Source organism: Tursiops truncatus, chromosome 13 (assembly GCF_011762595.2).
Source record: "Tursiops truncatus isolate mTurTru1 chromosome 13, mTurTru1.mat.Y, whole genome shotgun sequence".
Classification (NCBI taxonomy): domain Eukaryota; kingdom Metazoa; phylum Chordata; class Mammalia; order Artiodactyla; family Delphinidae; genus Tursiops; species Tursiops truncatus.
This window is the reverse complement of record NC_047046.1, coordinates 69,357,057-69,375,153: the sequence shown is the minus strand read 5'-3', so window position 1 is coordinate 69,375,153 and position 18,097 is coordinate 69,357,057. Positions and strand designations below refer to the sequence as shown.

Sequence of the window (18,097 nt, the reverse complement as noted above, 5' to 3'; positions counted from 1 at the left end):
GTGATTACATGCAGAAAATCACAACTTGTTAGCAGCTGGAACTAGGGTTCTTTTGTAAGGAAGAACATTGGTGAGAAAACTCTTTTATAAGCACTCCTTAGGGATAAAACTGAGCTTTAGGCTGGCATGCATGTCTCTTAAGGAGAAGGACGACAGTGAAGAAAGGAAAAAGAGGATGTTGATTAGGGGAATGAGGGAAGGGCAGAGAGACTTGGTAGTTGAGGAGAGAAAGCAAGAAGTCTCATCTCTAATGGAGGATTCTGAAGAATGCACTCCTTCATGTGCGATGACTTTCCCTTGTTCCAACCCCTTCTACCCCAACATCCTCAGGGAAGTTGAAGATGCTTTGAGATCCACTTCAATGTCAGCAATGGGCGAAACAAGAGATCACACGTAAGGTCCAGAGAAGGTTTGGGTTATACTGATAAAGAAGTGAATTTGGCAATTGACTTTTAGAAAGGCACATGACTTTGAAACAGAGAAGCGTATCACTTCCTATCCTAAATGTCCTCCTAATTTTGGATCTCCTATTTTGGCCTATTTGTAGATTCTTGGGTTTCCTCTGGGTTCTATTCTTGACCCCTTCTTCCTCTACATATATTCACTGGTTAATCTCATTCACTTCCCTGGCTCTATTATCCCCTATATGTTGAACCCCAAATTTATAGGTCTAGATTTTTCCTGCCCTCCGCACCATATGCCCAATTACTTGTTTGATATTTCCACTTGGAGGAAACTAAGGTACCCTCAACTTCATGTGTTTAAAACCAAACTGGCCCCTCCTCCTGATTTTCTGTCAATGACATCACCATCCTCCTTGGTCACCACAGCCTTTCTACCTCACCTGCTATATACAAGCAATCAACAAATATCTCCTGACTTTCTCATTTCTGTCCACGTACCCTGCCACTATTCTAGTTTTGGACCCATTATCTTCCACCTGGATAATTTCAACAGCCTTCTCAACAGTCTTCCTGTCTCCAGTGTCGTATGGGATCCTCCCCTTCCCTGATTTCTTCCCACTGATTATATAAATCCTCTGCTAAAAACATTTAAATGATGGTACTTTGCTTAAGATAATGACTGAACTTTTCAACAATCCGTCAAGGCTCTGCATGAACTAACCCTTGCTCATCTATCCAGCTTCATCTGTTGACCACCCACAGGCAAGCTGATCTTCTTTTGGTTCTTAGAAAGTTCACACTCTCCCCTGGGCTTTCACACACACTGTTATTCCTGTGGGAAGCCTCACCTTCATGCTTCCTTTACCTTCTATCCTTTTAGCCTGGATAAGATTCACTCATACATTGTGTATGAGTATGTATATTTACATATAACAGTATCACCTCCCCACGCTGACTTCCCAACACCCTCATGTAGCTTATGGGCTCCTCTTGGTGCACCTGACAACCACTCTTTGTTTTCCTGTTAGTGCCCTAAAGCTATTATTGCAATTGTTTATTTGTCCAAATTCTACCCCGGTAGCTCCAAGAAAAAAGGAGCTGTGTTTCTAACTTGCTATCCATTGCGTTTCTATGGCCCTGAGCACATTTTTGGCTCGCTAAATGCCTGTCAAATATAGATAAAGAAATAAAGAAAGAAAATAGCAAAGGATATAAATCATTAAAGTGTTAAATGACTTCAATAGAGAACAATACTTTCAATACCAAAGCAGGGAGAAGAGTTTTTTTTTTTTTTTTTTTTTTTTTTTCGGTACGGGGGCCTCTCACTGTTGTGGCCTCTCCCATTGCGGAGCACAGGCTCCGGGCGCGCAGGCTCAGCGGCCATGGCTCACGGGCCCAGCCGCTCCGCGGCATGTGGGATCTTCCCGGACCGGGGCACGAACCCGTGTCCCCTGCATCGGCAGGCAGACTCTCAACCACTGCGCCACCAGGGAAGCCCAGAAGAGATATTTTAATGACTTTTTATTTCCAAAATAAGATTCCTTTGGTAGGACATACTCATGATGATTATGAAATACCAAAAGTTTTACTCAGTTTTCTTCCTGTGGATTTGTTCCTACCAGTCACTAGAAGCTCGGAGATTACAGGGCTTTTATTGAAGGGTTCTTTCTCTGTCTTTGGGAACTAGCTGTACTCCCAAAACTGTCTCCTGCTCCAACCACAAGAGTGTGGCTAACTCAGCCACAATAGTCTCCTCTCTGTCCTCTCCTTAAGAGTGTGTGTGTGCGTGTGTCTGATTTGAGGATAAGACTGTGCCTTATCCCCCTCTCATTGCCCACAGCACATGACAGTTTCTTTAAAACACACTTGCTCGATAAGATCTCATTGGAGCAAACACTTCTGCATCCACAGCAACATGGGTAAAATACTCTTGCTCTGGACCAGCTTCATACCCTGGACCACTCAGCCCAGTACCCTTGTTAACCCCCTTACTTTCCAGGGTTTACTCCAGGGGAAAGCTTATTGATTTCTAGCTTCACTCACCAACCTCATTGTGGCCCCAGGGTGGAGAAAGCTAGGACCCCATCAGAAAACAGATCCTAGGGCGCATTATAGCTCCTTCTCCCTCACTGAGAACTAAGTCTGTGCCCTGCATCCTTTAGGTTTACATAAGGGGTATGATTTCTGTCCTCCTTCCCATAATGTGCCTTTTATCAATAATCATTATCTTACATGGCTTATACTGCCAGCTGTCCTCAGGCACAGGGTTGAGGTGTGAGGCATTGTTCATCCTGCTGCTTAGCTGCACCTTTTGTATACAGAATGCAAAATTCTCAAGGAATGAATAACCTTGATGTACTAAGACTGTCCTTAGTATTTCCTATTTCACTCCTGGAGCAGCTGTCTTAAGGGGACAGATGAGAGAAGCCTGCCATCACGCTAGGCTGACATATCGTGTGCGAAGACATATGGGAACCACATTTTCTCATATTCCTTCTTCAAAAATGAATTAAATCGGTCTATAAAACATACATCTTTGTGACAACAAAACTGACATATGAACAGAGATTCTTGTAAGGAATGACTTCAGAAGAACCAGCCGTGTTGAAGGATGTGTGTAAATGGAATTCACAGTCAAAAAAGCTCACAGAGAGGGCCCAGCCCCTCTCCTGGCGTTTACACTCACTGAAAGCGAGAATGTTTTGGATTCATTTCAAAGACTGAAGTGTTTACCAGCATAAACATTGTAAGACATGTGATGTAGAATTGGGAGGTATGTGCCTTCTAAATGTCTTCTCTGACAATCTATTGCCAATTTCTGTTTAATCTAATATTGAAAAGCTTCACTAGCTTGGGGTCTTTTGCACTCCGGAAGTTTGAATCTCAAAGAAATATATTTTCATCAAATAATGCCATAGCACCTCCAGCTCTCAACAAGCCACACTACTGTCTACTGAGTGTCTCTTGACTTGGACGCTGTACCAGAGACGAGGCTGAAAAACCAAGTATGGCCTCTGCCCTTATAAAGCTCACAATTGTGTTGGGGTGAGACGGTCACAAGTGAATCAGAGACCAGCAGTTACAGATAAAAATAAAAGATTCACCTTACTGCAAGGTGGTATATAATTAATTGAGTAATTTAAGGGATGGAAGAATAGATGTAGGAGTTCAAGAAAGAGGGAGTTTGTTTCACTTGGGGTGTTCAGAAGAGCCCCGACAAGCAGGTGTAATGTGAGCCAGGCCTGGTGAAAGGAGAGGCTCAGGGGAGGTGGAAAGGGAGTAAAACATTCCAGCTGGAGGCTGATGGTGAGACCAAAATCTCAGAGAGTTAAGCCAGTCAAACGGCACAGGATGAGAGTCTGTGTGTAAGGGCAGGAAGAGATGAGAAAGATATTAACACCTTTTCTTCAACTCCCTCTTCAAGTAGTACTTGTAACAATGTCAATTTCCCACCTCAATTTAATTAAATTCTGGAGAAGTTTTTTTCTTTTTTCCCCTATTACAAAGTACAAAGACAATGCATAAGAATTTTCACAGAGATTTCTGAAAATCTGATTTTTGAAATCTGTACCAAATACACAGTGCTAGTTATGGTCGATGAACTACAAGTAATTTATTTTTATTTTTTGATACAAATGTTTATTTTGAAACCAGAAGGAGAGTTGCATATCCTTACAAGTCCACATACCACATACAGCGTTCACCTTAAAATAAGTTTTCCTAAGATATTTGTAGCTAGAAACAAAGTAATTCACTGTTACCTCTCTTGTCCTGCTGTGTCCCAAAGCTGAAGATGTACCTTAACTGCTTTCCCTGTTGACCCATTTGGTCCCTGTGTGTTATAAACCTGAAAAATACAAATGTCATCAGTTGATACTGCTTTGGATTATGTCAGCATTCAAATTCTCTGGGTTCACTCAGCATATTTTTTCTTCATTACTATAATCAAAGTTCATAGTGCAAAATAAATATTTGCTCTGTTTTGTTTCCCCAGAAGTATCACATATACTCTCACTTTTAAATGTCAAGTATAAGTATGGTTTTCAAAACAATTTAGGCATCCTGCAAACTTAAATTAGACACCTTCTGTCATTTCCTCATGGAGGCAGCAAACATTAGATTTAGGACCCAACTTCTACATTCAAATATAGACTCTTCATTTAACTTCATAGAATCTTATTTTCCTTTAGCAAATTTAGACCCATCATTTCCTCCTACTTTACAGAGTTACTGCTAACTTGAATGAAATAGCAGATGTGAAGGCATTTTTAAAACAGTAAAATGCTTTACAAATACCTGAATATCCTCTACTGTGAACTGGACTTTCAAAATGAAAAACACATGGAATTTCTCAATAAGTTTACACAGGATATTTCAAGTCTTTCCTTACTAGTCGTTCCTTCAAGGGCTCTTTTTAGAAAAGTTTAAATTTTTTAAATGATGGCATTTTGACTTCTTATTTAAACAAAGCATAGAAATTTTAATATTTATCCAGTTCTTTTACTTATGGCTTAGTGAAGATGTTTTAAAGATAAGCTTTGCAAAGATTTATACCTAGATTGGGGTTGGGGGTGGGGAATTGGGAGGGGAGAAGGCACAGAAAAACCCTGGAAGGGTTGGGAGCAAGTTTGCTAAGACTATAGTACTGGACTTTCAGATAAGGTACAGGACATTATAAGGAACCATGATTTAACTTCTCAACATCATTTTCTTTGTTTGTTGTTTTGGATTTGTGATATCAACTGGAAGCCACCGCCATCTTGGCAATCAAGAATACCTTGGGTGGCAGTAAATCTGGCTAAGCTTCTCTGCCTATGTTACACGTCTCACATGTCACAATATCCTTGTCATTAGCGTCTAGCATAGGAGAAGGAAGTGGTTGTGATTCTCACTTAAAATCCCTTATCTTGAAAAATAGCATGGATTGGTCTCACATTCTGTTCATAGAAGCTAGTGATTGATGGCTGAGTCTACACATAAATAAAAATGCAGCAGGAACTCACAAAGCTCACGTTCCAGCTATTTGCCAATCATTCTTTTAACTTTTTTTGTAAGCATAGGGAAATGAACACTTGTTTTTATTGAGGAACTCAGATAAAGAGTTAATGATTTTAGATACTAATTCATGTTTTGAAAGTTTCCTTAAGAATTCATAGAAAACACACTATGCAAACCCATAAATGATTTTAGTTGCCCTGTGTACTTCTGGGGGCAAGTGACAGTGCCACTCAATTTTTTCTAAGCAACATGTTATTTATAATTGAGACAGTAAAAAATAATATTTAAATTGGATTAAAGTGACAGGTTATGAATTTCATGTGATAAAAGACGGTCACCTTGCAATGCAATAAACATAGCTTCTTAATCTTTATCTTTTTTTTTTTCTTTTTTTTTTTTGTGGTACGTGGGTCTCTCACTGTTGTGGCCTCTCCCGTTGTGGAGCACAGGCTCCGGACGCGCAGGCTCAGCGGCCATGGCTCACGGGCCCAGCCGCTCCGCGGCATGTGGGATCCTCCCAGACCGGGGCACAAACCCATGTCCCCTGCATCGGCAGGCGGACTCTCAACCACTGCGCCACCAGGGAAGCCCTTAATCCTTATCTTATATAGTAGGATCAGCAACCAGTTAACAGTATGGTTAAAAACTCACCACACGTTTTTCCCGAAAGTCTATCCCTACTGTCGTGATGAACTTGGGATTGAATTTATTGTCTGTGTAGCGATAAAGAAATGTCGTCTTCCCCACCCCCGAATCTCCAAGGGCCAGGAGTTTGATCAGATAATCATAGTCCCCATCGGTCATAGTGATGGTCTTGGTGGGCCTGTGTAGGAGGAAAAATAAGTACTTATGATTAAAATTGGTTTTCCTTTGCCTTCCTGCAAAGCAACGTCAATTTAGCTTTCAAGGGTAAAAAATTGGAATGCCTCTATTCTGTGACTCAGTGAGTTCACTAGTTCAGAGCAGCTTCAGGAGTAAGGACTCTTCTATGATTTCACTTAGTACCTATCTTTTTATATCGTATCAGGTAATATGGAACAAAAAGCTATGTGATACCCACCATGGCTATTGCCACAGCAATAGTAGAACTTAAAGAGTTATAGCTTTTTTTTTTTTTTTTTTTTTTTTTAAGCCAGTGTCTCTTGGAATCAGGAGTGTGGTGCTAGGAAAAAGAGTCACAGGGAATAGAAAAAACTGTCCAAGATGATGCAGGTGTGCTAGAGGGAGACTGAAATTATATATGAGTAATGGAAGAGAAAAACCTAGGGGGATATTCTGCATGTAATCCTGCAGGATGACCTTTCTATTATATGCATACAAAATATTCCTTTTTAATTTAAAAAATTTCACAGCTGAAATGACAACCTTTAAAAACACTGATTTGAAATCATTTCAAAAGCAATGTTTTAAAATCTTACGTTCTGAAATACTGAACCCTCTGTTCTCCAACGGCAAATATGCTGTATTTGGCAAATCTGCCGAATATTTTCTAGGCCTTGAAAAAAGGGAAGAGCTATTCAGAGGCATAACTATGGTAATTCTTCTAATATTTCTCCTGAAGGAACATCACTTGCCATTTCACCCACTGCCCTAACCTCTCCTGCCTTGGTTTTAATTTCTTCTGTTGTTACAACGGCTATGGGTGATGCCAAGGGCCAATGCCAAAAACAGTGATGACATGAAAACTACCACCACATACCTTTGAATTTCACCATCACCCACTAAATACTTGATGTACTTTCCACTCTTGAGGTTAGCAAAATGATTTGCCATTTGGTACAACTTTCTGATTTGTGGGTTATACAGATGGATAGAGGAAGGCTTATGAAGACATCCCTAGAATAGAAACATTTCTCTCCTATTAGGTAAGAAGGAGGAATATTTCCTCACCTCTACAATCCAGAAAACATTGTACTCTTCAGGAGTTCTGAGGTGATCAAGATTAAATGTCAACAACAGGCTGCTCCATGGACATATCTGAAAACTGCTACATAATTCGAATCATTTTTCTACATGTAAGAAAATGATGCACATATTCATCAATTTAAACAAAACTTTATTTTTTACATTGTCATTTTGGTACAGGGTCAAAACTAAAAGGTTCCATGTCTTTGGATAAATAATGATGAAGATGATGATTAGGTAGTTAGCCAGCCAGTATTATTACATCATTTGGAAGATTTACAATGTTTTTACATTAGAATTTTCTAAAATTTGAACCCTATTGATGCTAAATCCTCCTAAATGTATTATGGTTGATGGATGTATATTTCTTTAATTAATGAATGGTTTTTGAGGTCAGGTGTTTTGAGAGCTGCCAATATATATTTTTGCACTAAAGTTTTCCTCTCTTATAACATCCTTTCTTCACTGAGTAGGGCTCTCAGGGTAGATGTTTGCTGACTGTGAATGTACTCTTTTTCTTTTTTAAGATCTATACAAAGTATAACCATTGCTCAGGAAGAGATGCATAGCAACCATCAACAACAAGCCTTCCTTAATGCAGGGATACAGATATCTCCACTACTGATGTGAAATTCTTCTTAGAAAATGTCTGCATTGATCCACCCCCTGGCAGTGAGTAGTTCTGCGTTTGGGTTGGTGCCAAATATCTTACCAGGACTTTTTGGTTGAAGATGTTGCTGTTTCTAGTCTTTGAGCCAAATGGGTTGCTAGAGGAGATTGCTGTCAAAGTTGTAAGGTTTCCCCCATCTAAGGTCTATCATCACCACCATCACTCTACCTTAGTCTCTCTTTCCCTTCCAAACTTGCTCATGTGAAACTCCTCTGAAGGGTGATAAAGTCTGTTATTTCACCAGTAAAATCAGATAAAACTGTTAATTCTCTTGTGAAAAAAAACAGATGAAATTTAAATATTCTAAGATAGTTAAGTAATTAAAGCAAAATTCGTCCCTGGACACAATCCTTGATAATCAGAGGGAAGAAACTGAAGCTACTGGTTACCTAAATACACGATAAAGTCGGAGGATATTGTGGTTTCCTGGAAACATGAATAGAATCAAGAAGATACATCAGCACATTTTAAAACTTTGCTTACAGTTAACTATGCTTTTTGCAATATTTTTGGTGACAGTGTCACTAAAGGCTAAGTCTTGAGCAAATCTAGTTAAATACCTCCAATATACAGTATCAGGCCCAAAGATGAAAATTCCAAAAATATAATCCATAATCTACTTTCTGTCAAGGCACGCATACCCCGAATAAGGATGAAAGAAAATACAACATAATTTTACAAGACGGAACATGATTAGTTGATAAATGAGTCAAATCGTTGTGCTTTTAGTTCAAACAAAACAATAATCTTCATGGACTGCAATGGTCAGAGCAGATTTTGTAGAGGAAGATGAACTTGCATTTAACCTTATAGCATAGGGAGGAATTAGGTACGAGAGGAGATTCAGGACCATCGCGTGGGAGATGAATTGTCACTTACAGAATGAGACTATCACTACTTGCCAACTACATGCCCTACCATGTATTTCGGACCTGTAGCCAATCTGCAGTCCATAAACTGCCTGGGGTTGCCTCCCAATCAGGCTCTAATCCAGAGTCAACAATCCTGGCTAACACAGATCAGTTCTACTGCAGCCCACACAGGGTCTTTTCTTTAACTGAAAGATGGTGGAGATTTTGTGGCATTGAACATAAATTCCACCTGAAATGAATGCAAGCTTGGTACTGTGGAAACCATTTATTTAGTGTCTTCAATAGACTAGTTAAAGAAATTGACATATTAAGCTGGGTATGAGATAGTTTGCCTCCAAGTTTCTTTTAAAAATGAATTATTTTATATATACAATTCTTTTGCATTTAGTTTGTAACTTTTAAAGAAATTTCTTTTGTATTTAGCTTCGTTCCTCTTTTATTACTATGTGATTTTCTGAGTCCTAAAATCATGTGACCTCAGTAGTCTATCCCTGGCACAGCAAATACACCACCACAAAGAAAAATAAAAGCCTTGGTAAAAAAAAGGCTGTTTTCTAAGAACTGGGCTAAAAGAAAAGATCTGGTAAGGATCAAAAAGCTGACAAGTTTAGCAGTATTGTTTATTCCCGCGCAATGATTGATGGGATTGTTAGTTCTTGGTTCTATGAATCTAAAAGGGAAGAAAAAGCCAGAGGATTGCCATGTTTCAGGAAATGCGTCTGACTCTCTGCCATTATCACTGTGTCACAAACTATACCACAAGAGCCAGAAGGTCTTTTAGATACAGAAACCACAGCATCGACCTCAGAGCCTTTCGTGGGAAGGTAAGAGGCTGGAAGGAGTAGGGAAAAGAATTCACAACGCCCATGAAGCTCTGTTTAATGAAGAATCCTAAAGGTAGAAGGAAATCTAAGTAATCATGTGGTCTAGCCCTTAGTTTACAGATGAGAAATCACGTGCAGGGAAGTTACCTAATTTATGGGGTGACATTTCTAATAGAGGAAACCCCAAGACTGGTGTTCATTATGATTTGTAATGGAAACTGGGTTAGATAGGTAGAAAGTAGAAATATATTCATTCTATGAGGGAAGGGAATTTTCTCTGGGAACATGATTTTCATAGTTAGAATATCTCAAATGAGGTTGCCCATACTGTCTCTCTCTCTTTTTTTTTACCCTGCTTTGTTTCATTCTTGTTCAACATAAATTCCATTAGCTCAGGAATTTAATTTCCTTGTCCACTGCTGGATCCACAGAGCCCAGTATAGTGGTTGGCATACAGGAGGAGCTCAATACATATGTGTTAGTGTATATTTAATATTTAAGATTCTCAGAGCCATGCAAATGTCATGATTAATGAAATGTGTCTTTGGGCAGTTGGTGGAAGTGGAGTCTCTCCAAGTTCAGAGCTTGGATTCTCCTTCCTTCCTCATCTGTAAAGTGAATGTTTAGATTAAATAATGACCTTGGTACTTTCCAGGTCTGGCTTCCTGAGCTCATTTTTCTATTTTAAGTTGCACAAGAGTATAAAAACTTCCTCAAAGTAGAATATTTATATCTTCAGAAGAGCAATTTCAAATAACCTGGGAAAAGAGAAAGTACAGAGGGACTATAATTTTTGAAAGTGAGATTTGTGCTGGCAGACAGCATATTAACTTGTCAGTTGAATAGGTCAGAGCTCAGAGAACTGGGCTCCCCTATGAAAGCATCCATTTGTCCATCTAACACTCATTGGCACCTTCTGTTTTGCATGATATTTTGCATGGCTCTGAGGATACACTCCGATTTGTCTAGTGGGGAGCTTAACAAATGCTACAGATATGTGTGGACGACTACTACCCAGATGGACTAACCCATGCAAACTTTGCTAGTTCTCCAAGTAACAATCTTAAGGATGCCATGACAAGTTATGACCTTGTGACGTGAACTTATTAAATTCATAAAACCATTCTTAAGGTACTTCAGAAAGCTTAAAATAGTAGACAAATAAAATATCACGGATACTACGTTGCATTCAGTGTAGATGGTTTCCATAAAATAAAACTATCAAGCATAAAATGGACAGATGTTTACTATTTCCTCATTTATCTTTATTTGATTGGTTTGTGTTGGGCTCCAGTAAGAGCATTTGGGGTCTGGGATTCTCACAGCAAGCACTTCATTATCTGAACGATAGCCTAAAGGTGGTTCTCATTAACTGACCTTGAAATATGGCTTCCTACCACCACATTCATGTCCAGGAGGTTACAGTTAAATTATGGACGGCTGAAGTACTCTAGGGGCCTGTAGCCTGTGCATCAGAACAGAAGGCATTTTCTGGAAGGAGGGAAGTTGTGGGGGAGGGTGTAAATTAAAAAATAAAAAATAAAAACCTCTTCAGTGTATTCCATAGCATTTTGTTCGGTTAGCAAAGTTTATCAAAGATAATTTTTATTTCGATACTCCCTAAATGCTATTTAGAATTAATGGATGTGAGCCTATATGGAACATTCAAACTAAACTGCAAATATAAATCAACATCAAATTAACTGGACTTTTATTTGTTGACAGTGGTCAATGTGTCTACTGGAGCAATCAAATCTATTTTTAAATGTGTTCATTTTGTTGCAATTTATGGTCAAGGGATATAATATGAGACAGACTAAGAATTCATTGAGCTTACTCACCCCGAAAATAAAGGGTAAAAATTCCAACACAAGTCAGCTTTAAATTGGTTTTTCTCCATTGATATATCATTATTCTCACATATTAAGTGCACTTCTAAGCCAAAGTATAATTTAATTTCTCTAAAATTCTTTTTTCTATAAGGTAAAAATGTCCCTTTAGCTTAATTTTGTGGTATCCTTTGAAACTGTATGAATTTTCCCCTTTACTTTTTATTATGAGCACTTTCAAACATATACAAAATTTGAGGGAATAGTAGTGTACACCCATATACTGATGGCCCAGCTTCTAAACTACCAATACATGGCCATCTTTGTTTCATGTATCCAAAACGCTCCCTTTACCAAATTATTTTGAAGCAAATACCAGGCATCATAACATTTTTTCATGAATAATTCAATATATATCTCTGAAGATTTCTCAGCTTACCATTTATATTGTGCTTACCTATAGAGAAGATTGTCAAACATCTGGCTTTCTATTTGATAGGTCTGAAGCCATATCTTAATACTGTTTTAGCCTGTGTTTCTTTTACAGTGATCAAGGTCAAGCATATTTTCATACGTTTAAGGGTTATTTGTATTCCTTTTTTGTGTGACTGGAAGGCTCATATCTCTTGTTCAGTTTTTAAAAATGGTTTATCTCTCCTATTTTTAGAAGTTCTTTGTGTATTAGGGACATTAAAACCTTGTTATTTAAGTTGCAAATACTTTTTCCCCATTTGTCTCTTTGCTTGTGACATTTATGCCACCCAAACGACTTTTATTGTTATTGTTGATGTCTGGGGGAGGAGAAATCAAATTCTGAATCACAAGAAGGTTTTCCCATGCCAGATAATAAAGTAATTCACTTATGTGTTCTTCTGCTACTTACATGGTTTCAACTTACATTTAAAAATCTAACTCACCTGGAATTTACCATAAATATGTTATGAAGAATTGATCCAAACTTATCTCGTGATAGCTGTCCAAATACAACTTACATACAAATTCATCTTTTCATCACTGATTTAAGATACTACCTCTATCATATAGTAAAATTTCATACACAGTTGTGTCTATTCCTGGATTCTTCTCTTCTGTTCCCCTGGTCTAGCTGTCTGTTCATGAAGCACCAGTTAAGTATACAATGTTTAATATCTGAAAAAGTTATCCCCTCCTCATTGTTCTTTTCTTAACATCTTTACAATATTGAGTCTTCTAATCCAAAATCATATGTCTTCCATGTATTCAAGTCATCTATTGTGACTTCCAGGATTAATTTATGGTTTCCCTCATACAGATTTTGGATATTTTTGTTAAGTTCACAACTAAGTATATGATTTTCCTTATTTGCTTTTGTAACTTGGGGTTCATCTGTCAACTTTGGCCTATTATTGTTTTGTTGTTTATGTGAAGATTATTGACTTCTGTATATTGGTTTTATTACTCAGTGCTTTGCCAAATTTTCTTATTTTTTTAGTGGTTTTTCAATTCATTATTTTGAATTTTCCAGATGTACAATTATATCCTTGATTAAGAGGTATACTTTATTTCTTCCTTTCAAATTTTTATGCTTCTACTTGTTTTTTCTTGTCTACTTTCAATGGCTGATGCCTCTACTACAAAATTAAAGAGTAGTAGAGACAGTGGACATCCTTGTTTCTGATTTTAGTTGGAAATTCTCTAGTGTTTTTCCATTAAGGAAGATGCTGGCTGCTTTTAACATGAGTGGATATTAAATTTGTCAATTACTCTTTCTTCTTCTATTGAGATGATCTCCTGGTTTTTCTCCTTAGCTTAATTTTATGAATAGATTTCCTTATATAGCAACACCTTTATATTTCTGAAATAAATTTCACTTGCTCATGATGTAGTATCTTTTAATGTGCCATTGGTTATGTTACTTACATTTTATTTAACTTTTTCATCAGTATTAATAAGTAAGATTTGTCTTGCTTTTGCAACAATCTTTGGTTTTGAGCTTTGCATTACAATCACTTCATTGAAAGGATATGAAAAATGTCCTTCTTTTTCTGTGCGCTAGAGTAGTTTAAGTATTATGGAGGTTATCTGATCTTTAAATGTTCGAAAGAATTTCTATATGAAACCATCTTGTCCAGGTGATATGTGTGTGTTGTTGGGGGGGATTAAATTGCTCTCTATTTCTTCTCTGGTAATTGGTCCCTTTAATCCTGTCTCCAGTAGGATCAGTTTTGCAAAGTTGTAATTTTGTAGGACATTAATCATCTCATCTAGAAATTCAAATGTACTTTATAGAGTTGTACAAACTACTCTCATATGATTTTTTAAATCCCGTTTTGATACTTATTTTTCCACCTGACATTTCTAATCCTGTATAATTGTATTGTACTTATTTGTGGAAGGCTTTAGAAAATCAATGAAAGTACCAGTCTTATTATCTCAAGAGTTTATTTTAATTTTCATATTATAGCCCATAGTCCAGTAATCCTATTTTCTACTATCATTAATTTTTCCCTTAGAATGTCCTCTCTACCCCTACTCTTTACCTTCTAAACTCAAATCATATCCACACTTTCCTTGTTCGTGAGTTCTTACACTTCTCCAATTTTATTCCAGTTTTTTTGTATCCATAAGGGGCATAGTACTCTGGGGTCAAGGTCTAGCAGACCTTGAAATTCTGGACTTGAAATTGCTAAAACCCAAATCTGCTCAATGAGTATTCTTACTGAGAACACTGCAGCTTGCCAATAATTCTCACAATCAGGGTCAGGATAAGGCTGCTCCCTGATCTGAGAAATTTTTACCTGAATTGAAAGAGCTTCTAAATCATTTGGTTCACTAATATAGATCCATTCAGAATCAATGCTTTTCATGTGTTTCCCTAATATTGGATCATTATGACTCTGTAGGAGGCAGCAAAACACAAAGCTATTTTGTTCCCAGTTGCAGCATGATATTGACAGATGTTCTAAATGGAATCATTCTGAAAAGGACATGAGAGCAATGGTCTAGCATTATCTCTGAAGCTCACGTGTACCCCTGGATAGAAAGCAAACCCCTAACGGATGTGTGCTTGAAAACACTGTTTAGCAGACATGACTCAAATCTCAGGGTAGTTAAAGCAATTCAGGCTTTTGGCTTCAGATGAGTAAATTATCAACAGGAACAAAATAGTACTTTACAAAGTTGCTGTTTCAGATTCAGAGAAACCTCTGAAGGCTTGTACTTATATTTACAAATGCTGATAAACTGAAATACCTCTTAAAAAAGAAAACTTCACAGTCTTCTTAGAAACTTAAATGTGTGCAGTCCCAAAGTGTGTCCAGGGTCATACTGAGGGCACAGGCCTTGAAGCTCACATAATTTGTCACTGATCTGTCACCTCACCTTGTTGGCACAGGAAAGAACCGGGCGTTCAGTTTCTCTAGCTCTGACAAGATCTCCTTGTTTGGCTTCTCGGAATCCTAGGCTGGGTGTGTGTGCAGCTCCATAGAGAAGGCACAGACTCTTTGGCAGGTCATCTGCACCACTGAGGTTAGAGGTGGTGAGAGATGCAGGCAAGTTCCAGGCATCCTCCTGGATTCCAGTTTGTCCTCATGGATTTTCCTGTTTGACCTTGCTCTGACTTTATGTCCATCTTTCTCTCCTGACCCTGGTTCGGATGACTTCAGGTACAACACAACACAGAAAAGCAATAGGCTTACATACACTGCCAAGCCAGCTCCCACAACTGTGAAAAATCCAATCGGATTAATAAATCGCATGTTCTGTATCACTTACAGTGATTCTGCTTTTTTTGATAAAACCCTCACTGATACCAAATTCTAGAATCTTGAGAATCTCACCTTATTTTATTTTTTAAGGTTTAGAAAATTAAATGGACACTGTTATAACCAAGATAGTGGCAGGGAAAGTATACCTATTTCATATCAGATCTCCTGTATAACTTACTTCAAACTCATAAATTCTAGTTTTGAAAGAGAGCCACAAAATTACCACATTAAGCATTGCTTAGATATCCTGATCAACAGCTGAGAGGGTCTTTCAGCGCACTCTCCTGCAGTATTTCTATATCCACCGCAAAATAGTTTTAAGCTTTAACATTAACTTACTCAACTCTAAGACATGGTTTTGGCATTTCCCACCAAAGTCTCCAAAAGAAGCCCAGTGGATGCTGACATGTCTGTAATCAATGAGCAAGTGAATCAAAGACGAACTTCACTTTAAATGTACACATTAGCCTTCAGCTCACGTTGATGATTTAAAGGAATAAGTTGGCTTCTAGCCAAAGCAATCTTTAGAAAGAAAAACGGAGCTGGAGGAATCAGGCTCCCTGACTTCAGACTATGCTACAAAGCTATATTCATCAAAACAGTATGTTACTGGCACAGAAATAGAAATATAGATCAATGGCACAGGATAGAAAGCCCAGAAATAAACCCACACACCTATGGTTAATTAATCTATGACAAAGGAGGCAAGACTACACAATGGTGGAAAGACAGTCTCTTCAACAAATGGTGCTGGGAAACCTGGACAGCTACATGTAAAAAAAAAAGAAAAAGAAAAAAGAAATTAGATTATTCTTTAACACCATACACAAAAATAAGCTCAAAATGGATTAAAGACCTAAATGTAAGACCAGACACTATAAAACTCCTAGAGGAAAACATAGGCAGAAGTTGGCTTCTAGCCCAATTTACAGAGTATTAAGCCAATGGGAAAATAATTATTTTATGGATTGGAATAAGAGCATTTGCAGATATTATTCTTAAGTTTAAGACTTCATGAAATTCAGAAATAGTAATGAGAAACTTCACAGATGCTTCTCTACAATGTTACAATGTGGGATTTTATGACTTCTTCTCCAGACAGGTAAGAATTACACTCAGGCAATTCTAATAGATTTTACCAATTAACATAATTTTCATATAAATATAATAATTTTTACCAAGGAAAGCAATTTGTGACTATGAAGAGAAAAATGCCACACAGAAGACAGTTGCAGTATAAAATACAGAAGTATCAAACAGAAAGGATTACTTGAGACAATTCAAATGATAACATAGTGATATCTAACAAGTTATATTGCCTTCTTATATATCAGGCACTTATTCTAAGGACTAAGTACTAAGGATTAACACAGTTAATCTTTAACATAACCCAATAACACACAGATTCAACTCAATCTCTATCAAAATCTAGCTGCCTTTTGGCAGAAAATACAAGCCAACCCTAAAATTCATAGAATAGCCAAAATAATCTTGATCAAAGAAGAACAAAGATGGAAGATTCATACTTCTCAATTTCAAAACTAACTACAAAGTTATAGGAATCAATACAGTGTGGCACTGGCCTCAGAGTAGCCATATAGATCAATGGAATAAAATTGAGAGTCTAGAAATAAACTCTCAATAAATTGAGAGTCTAGAAATAAAATATAGATCAATGGAATAAAATTGAGAGCCTCAGAGTAGCCATATAGATCAATGGAATAAAATTGAGAGTCTAGAAATTGAGAGTCTAGAAATAAAATTGAGAGTCTAGAAATAAAGTCTAGAAATAAATTGAGAGTCTAGGCTGTTTGTGATAAGGGAACCAAGACAATTCAACGGGGAAGGAATAGTTTTTTCAACAAATGGTGCTGTGGCAACTAGACAGCCACATTCAAAAGAACAAATTTGGACTGCTGTCTTATACCATATATAAAAATTAACAGAAAATGGATCATAGCCCTAAATGTAAGAGCTAAAACTATGAAACTCCTAGAACAAAACATAGGAGTACATATTCATAACCTTAAATTGGACAGTGATTAGATATAACACCAAAAGTACCAGTAACAAAAAATAGATAAATGGATTTCATCACAATTTCAAACCTTTTTCTTCAAAAGAACCATGAGACAAGTGAAATTACAACCCCCAGTTGGGGTGAAAATAGTTGCAAGTCATATTTGAGACTTGAATCCAAACTATATAAAGAATTCTTACAACTCAATAATAAAAGACTAATAACCCAATTTAAAAAAATGGACAGAGGATTTGAATAGATATATTTCTCCAAAGATTTTATACACATGGCCAATAAGCATACGAAAAGATGCTAAGATAGCATCAATCATTAGAAAAGTACAAGTCAAAACCACAATGAAATACCACTTCCTAACCACTAGGTAGCTATAATAAAAATAGGGACACCATCAAGTGCTAGTGGAGATGTGGAGAAATGGAGCCCTCCCATATTACTGGTGGGGATGTGAAATGGTGCAGCCACATTGAAAAACAGGTTAGCACTTTCTCAAATAGTTAAACGTACAGTGATCCTAAGACCATCAATTCTACTCCTAGCTCTAAATCCAAAAGAAATGAAAACATTCATCCACACAAAAAATTGAAAACAACCCAAATGTCCATCTGTGGATGAATGTATCCAGACAATGGAGTATTACTCAGCTATAAAGAGGAATGAAGTACAAATACATGCTACAACACAGATGGGCCTTGAAAACATTATTCTAAGTGAAAGAATCCAGGAGCGAAAGGCTACATACTTTATGATTTTATTTATATGAAGTGTCCAGAATAGGCAAACCTGTAGAGACAGAATGTAAATTAGCATG

General features: G+C 37.4%; 1 protein-coding gene across 6 annotated transcripts in view; it reads right to left on the bottom strand.

The window, feature by feature from the left end:
• RAB27B (RAB27B, member RAS oncogene family) overlaps window positions 1-18,097 on the bottom strand; it is a 69,747-nt gene that overhangs the window by 13,829 nt on the left and 37,821 nt on the right. For 5 of the 6 annotated variants that reach the window (XR_012325421.1, XM_019937085.3, XM_019937083.3 and 2 more), the window contains 2 exons: window positions 6,054-6,225; window positions 4,166-4,251 (listed from right to left, as the gene is read on the bottom strand). Coding sequence is in view for 5 of the 6 variants with exons in the window: in XM_019937083.3 (XP_019792642.1) it covers window positions 4,166-4,251; window positions 6,054-6,225 (258 nt within the window). In the remaining variant the exon portion in view is untranslated. Of the gene's footprint in view, window positions 1-4,165; window positions 4,252-6,053; window positions 6,226-7,101; window positions 7,965-18,097 lie in introns of those variants that run through there. The other variant, XM_033837777.2, reaches the window with a different exon arrangement.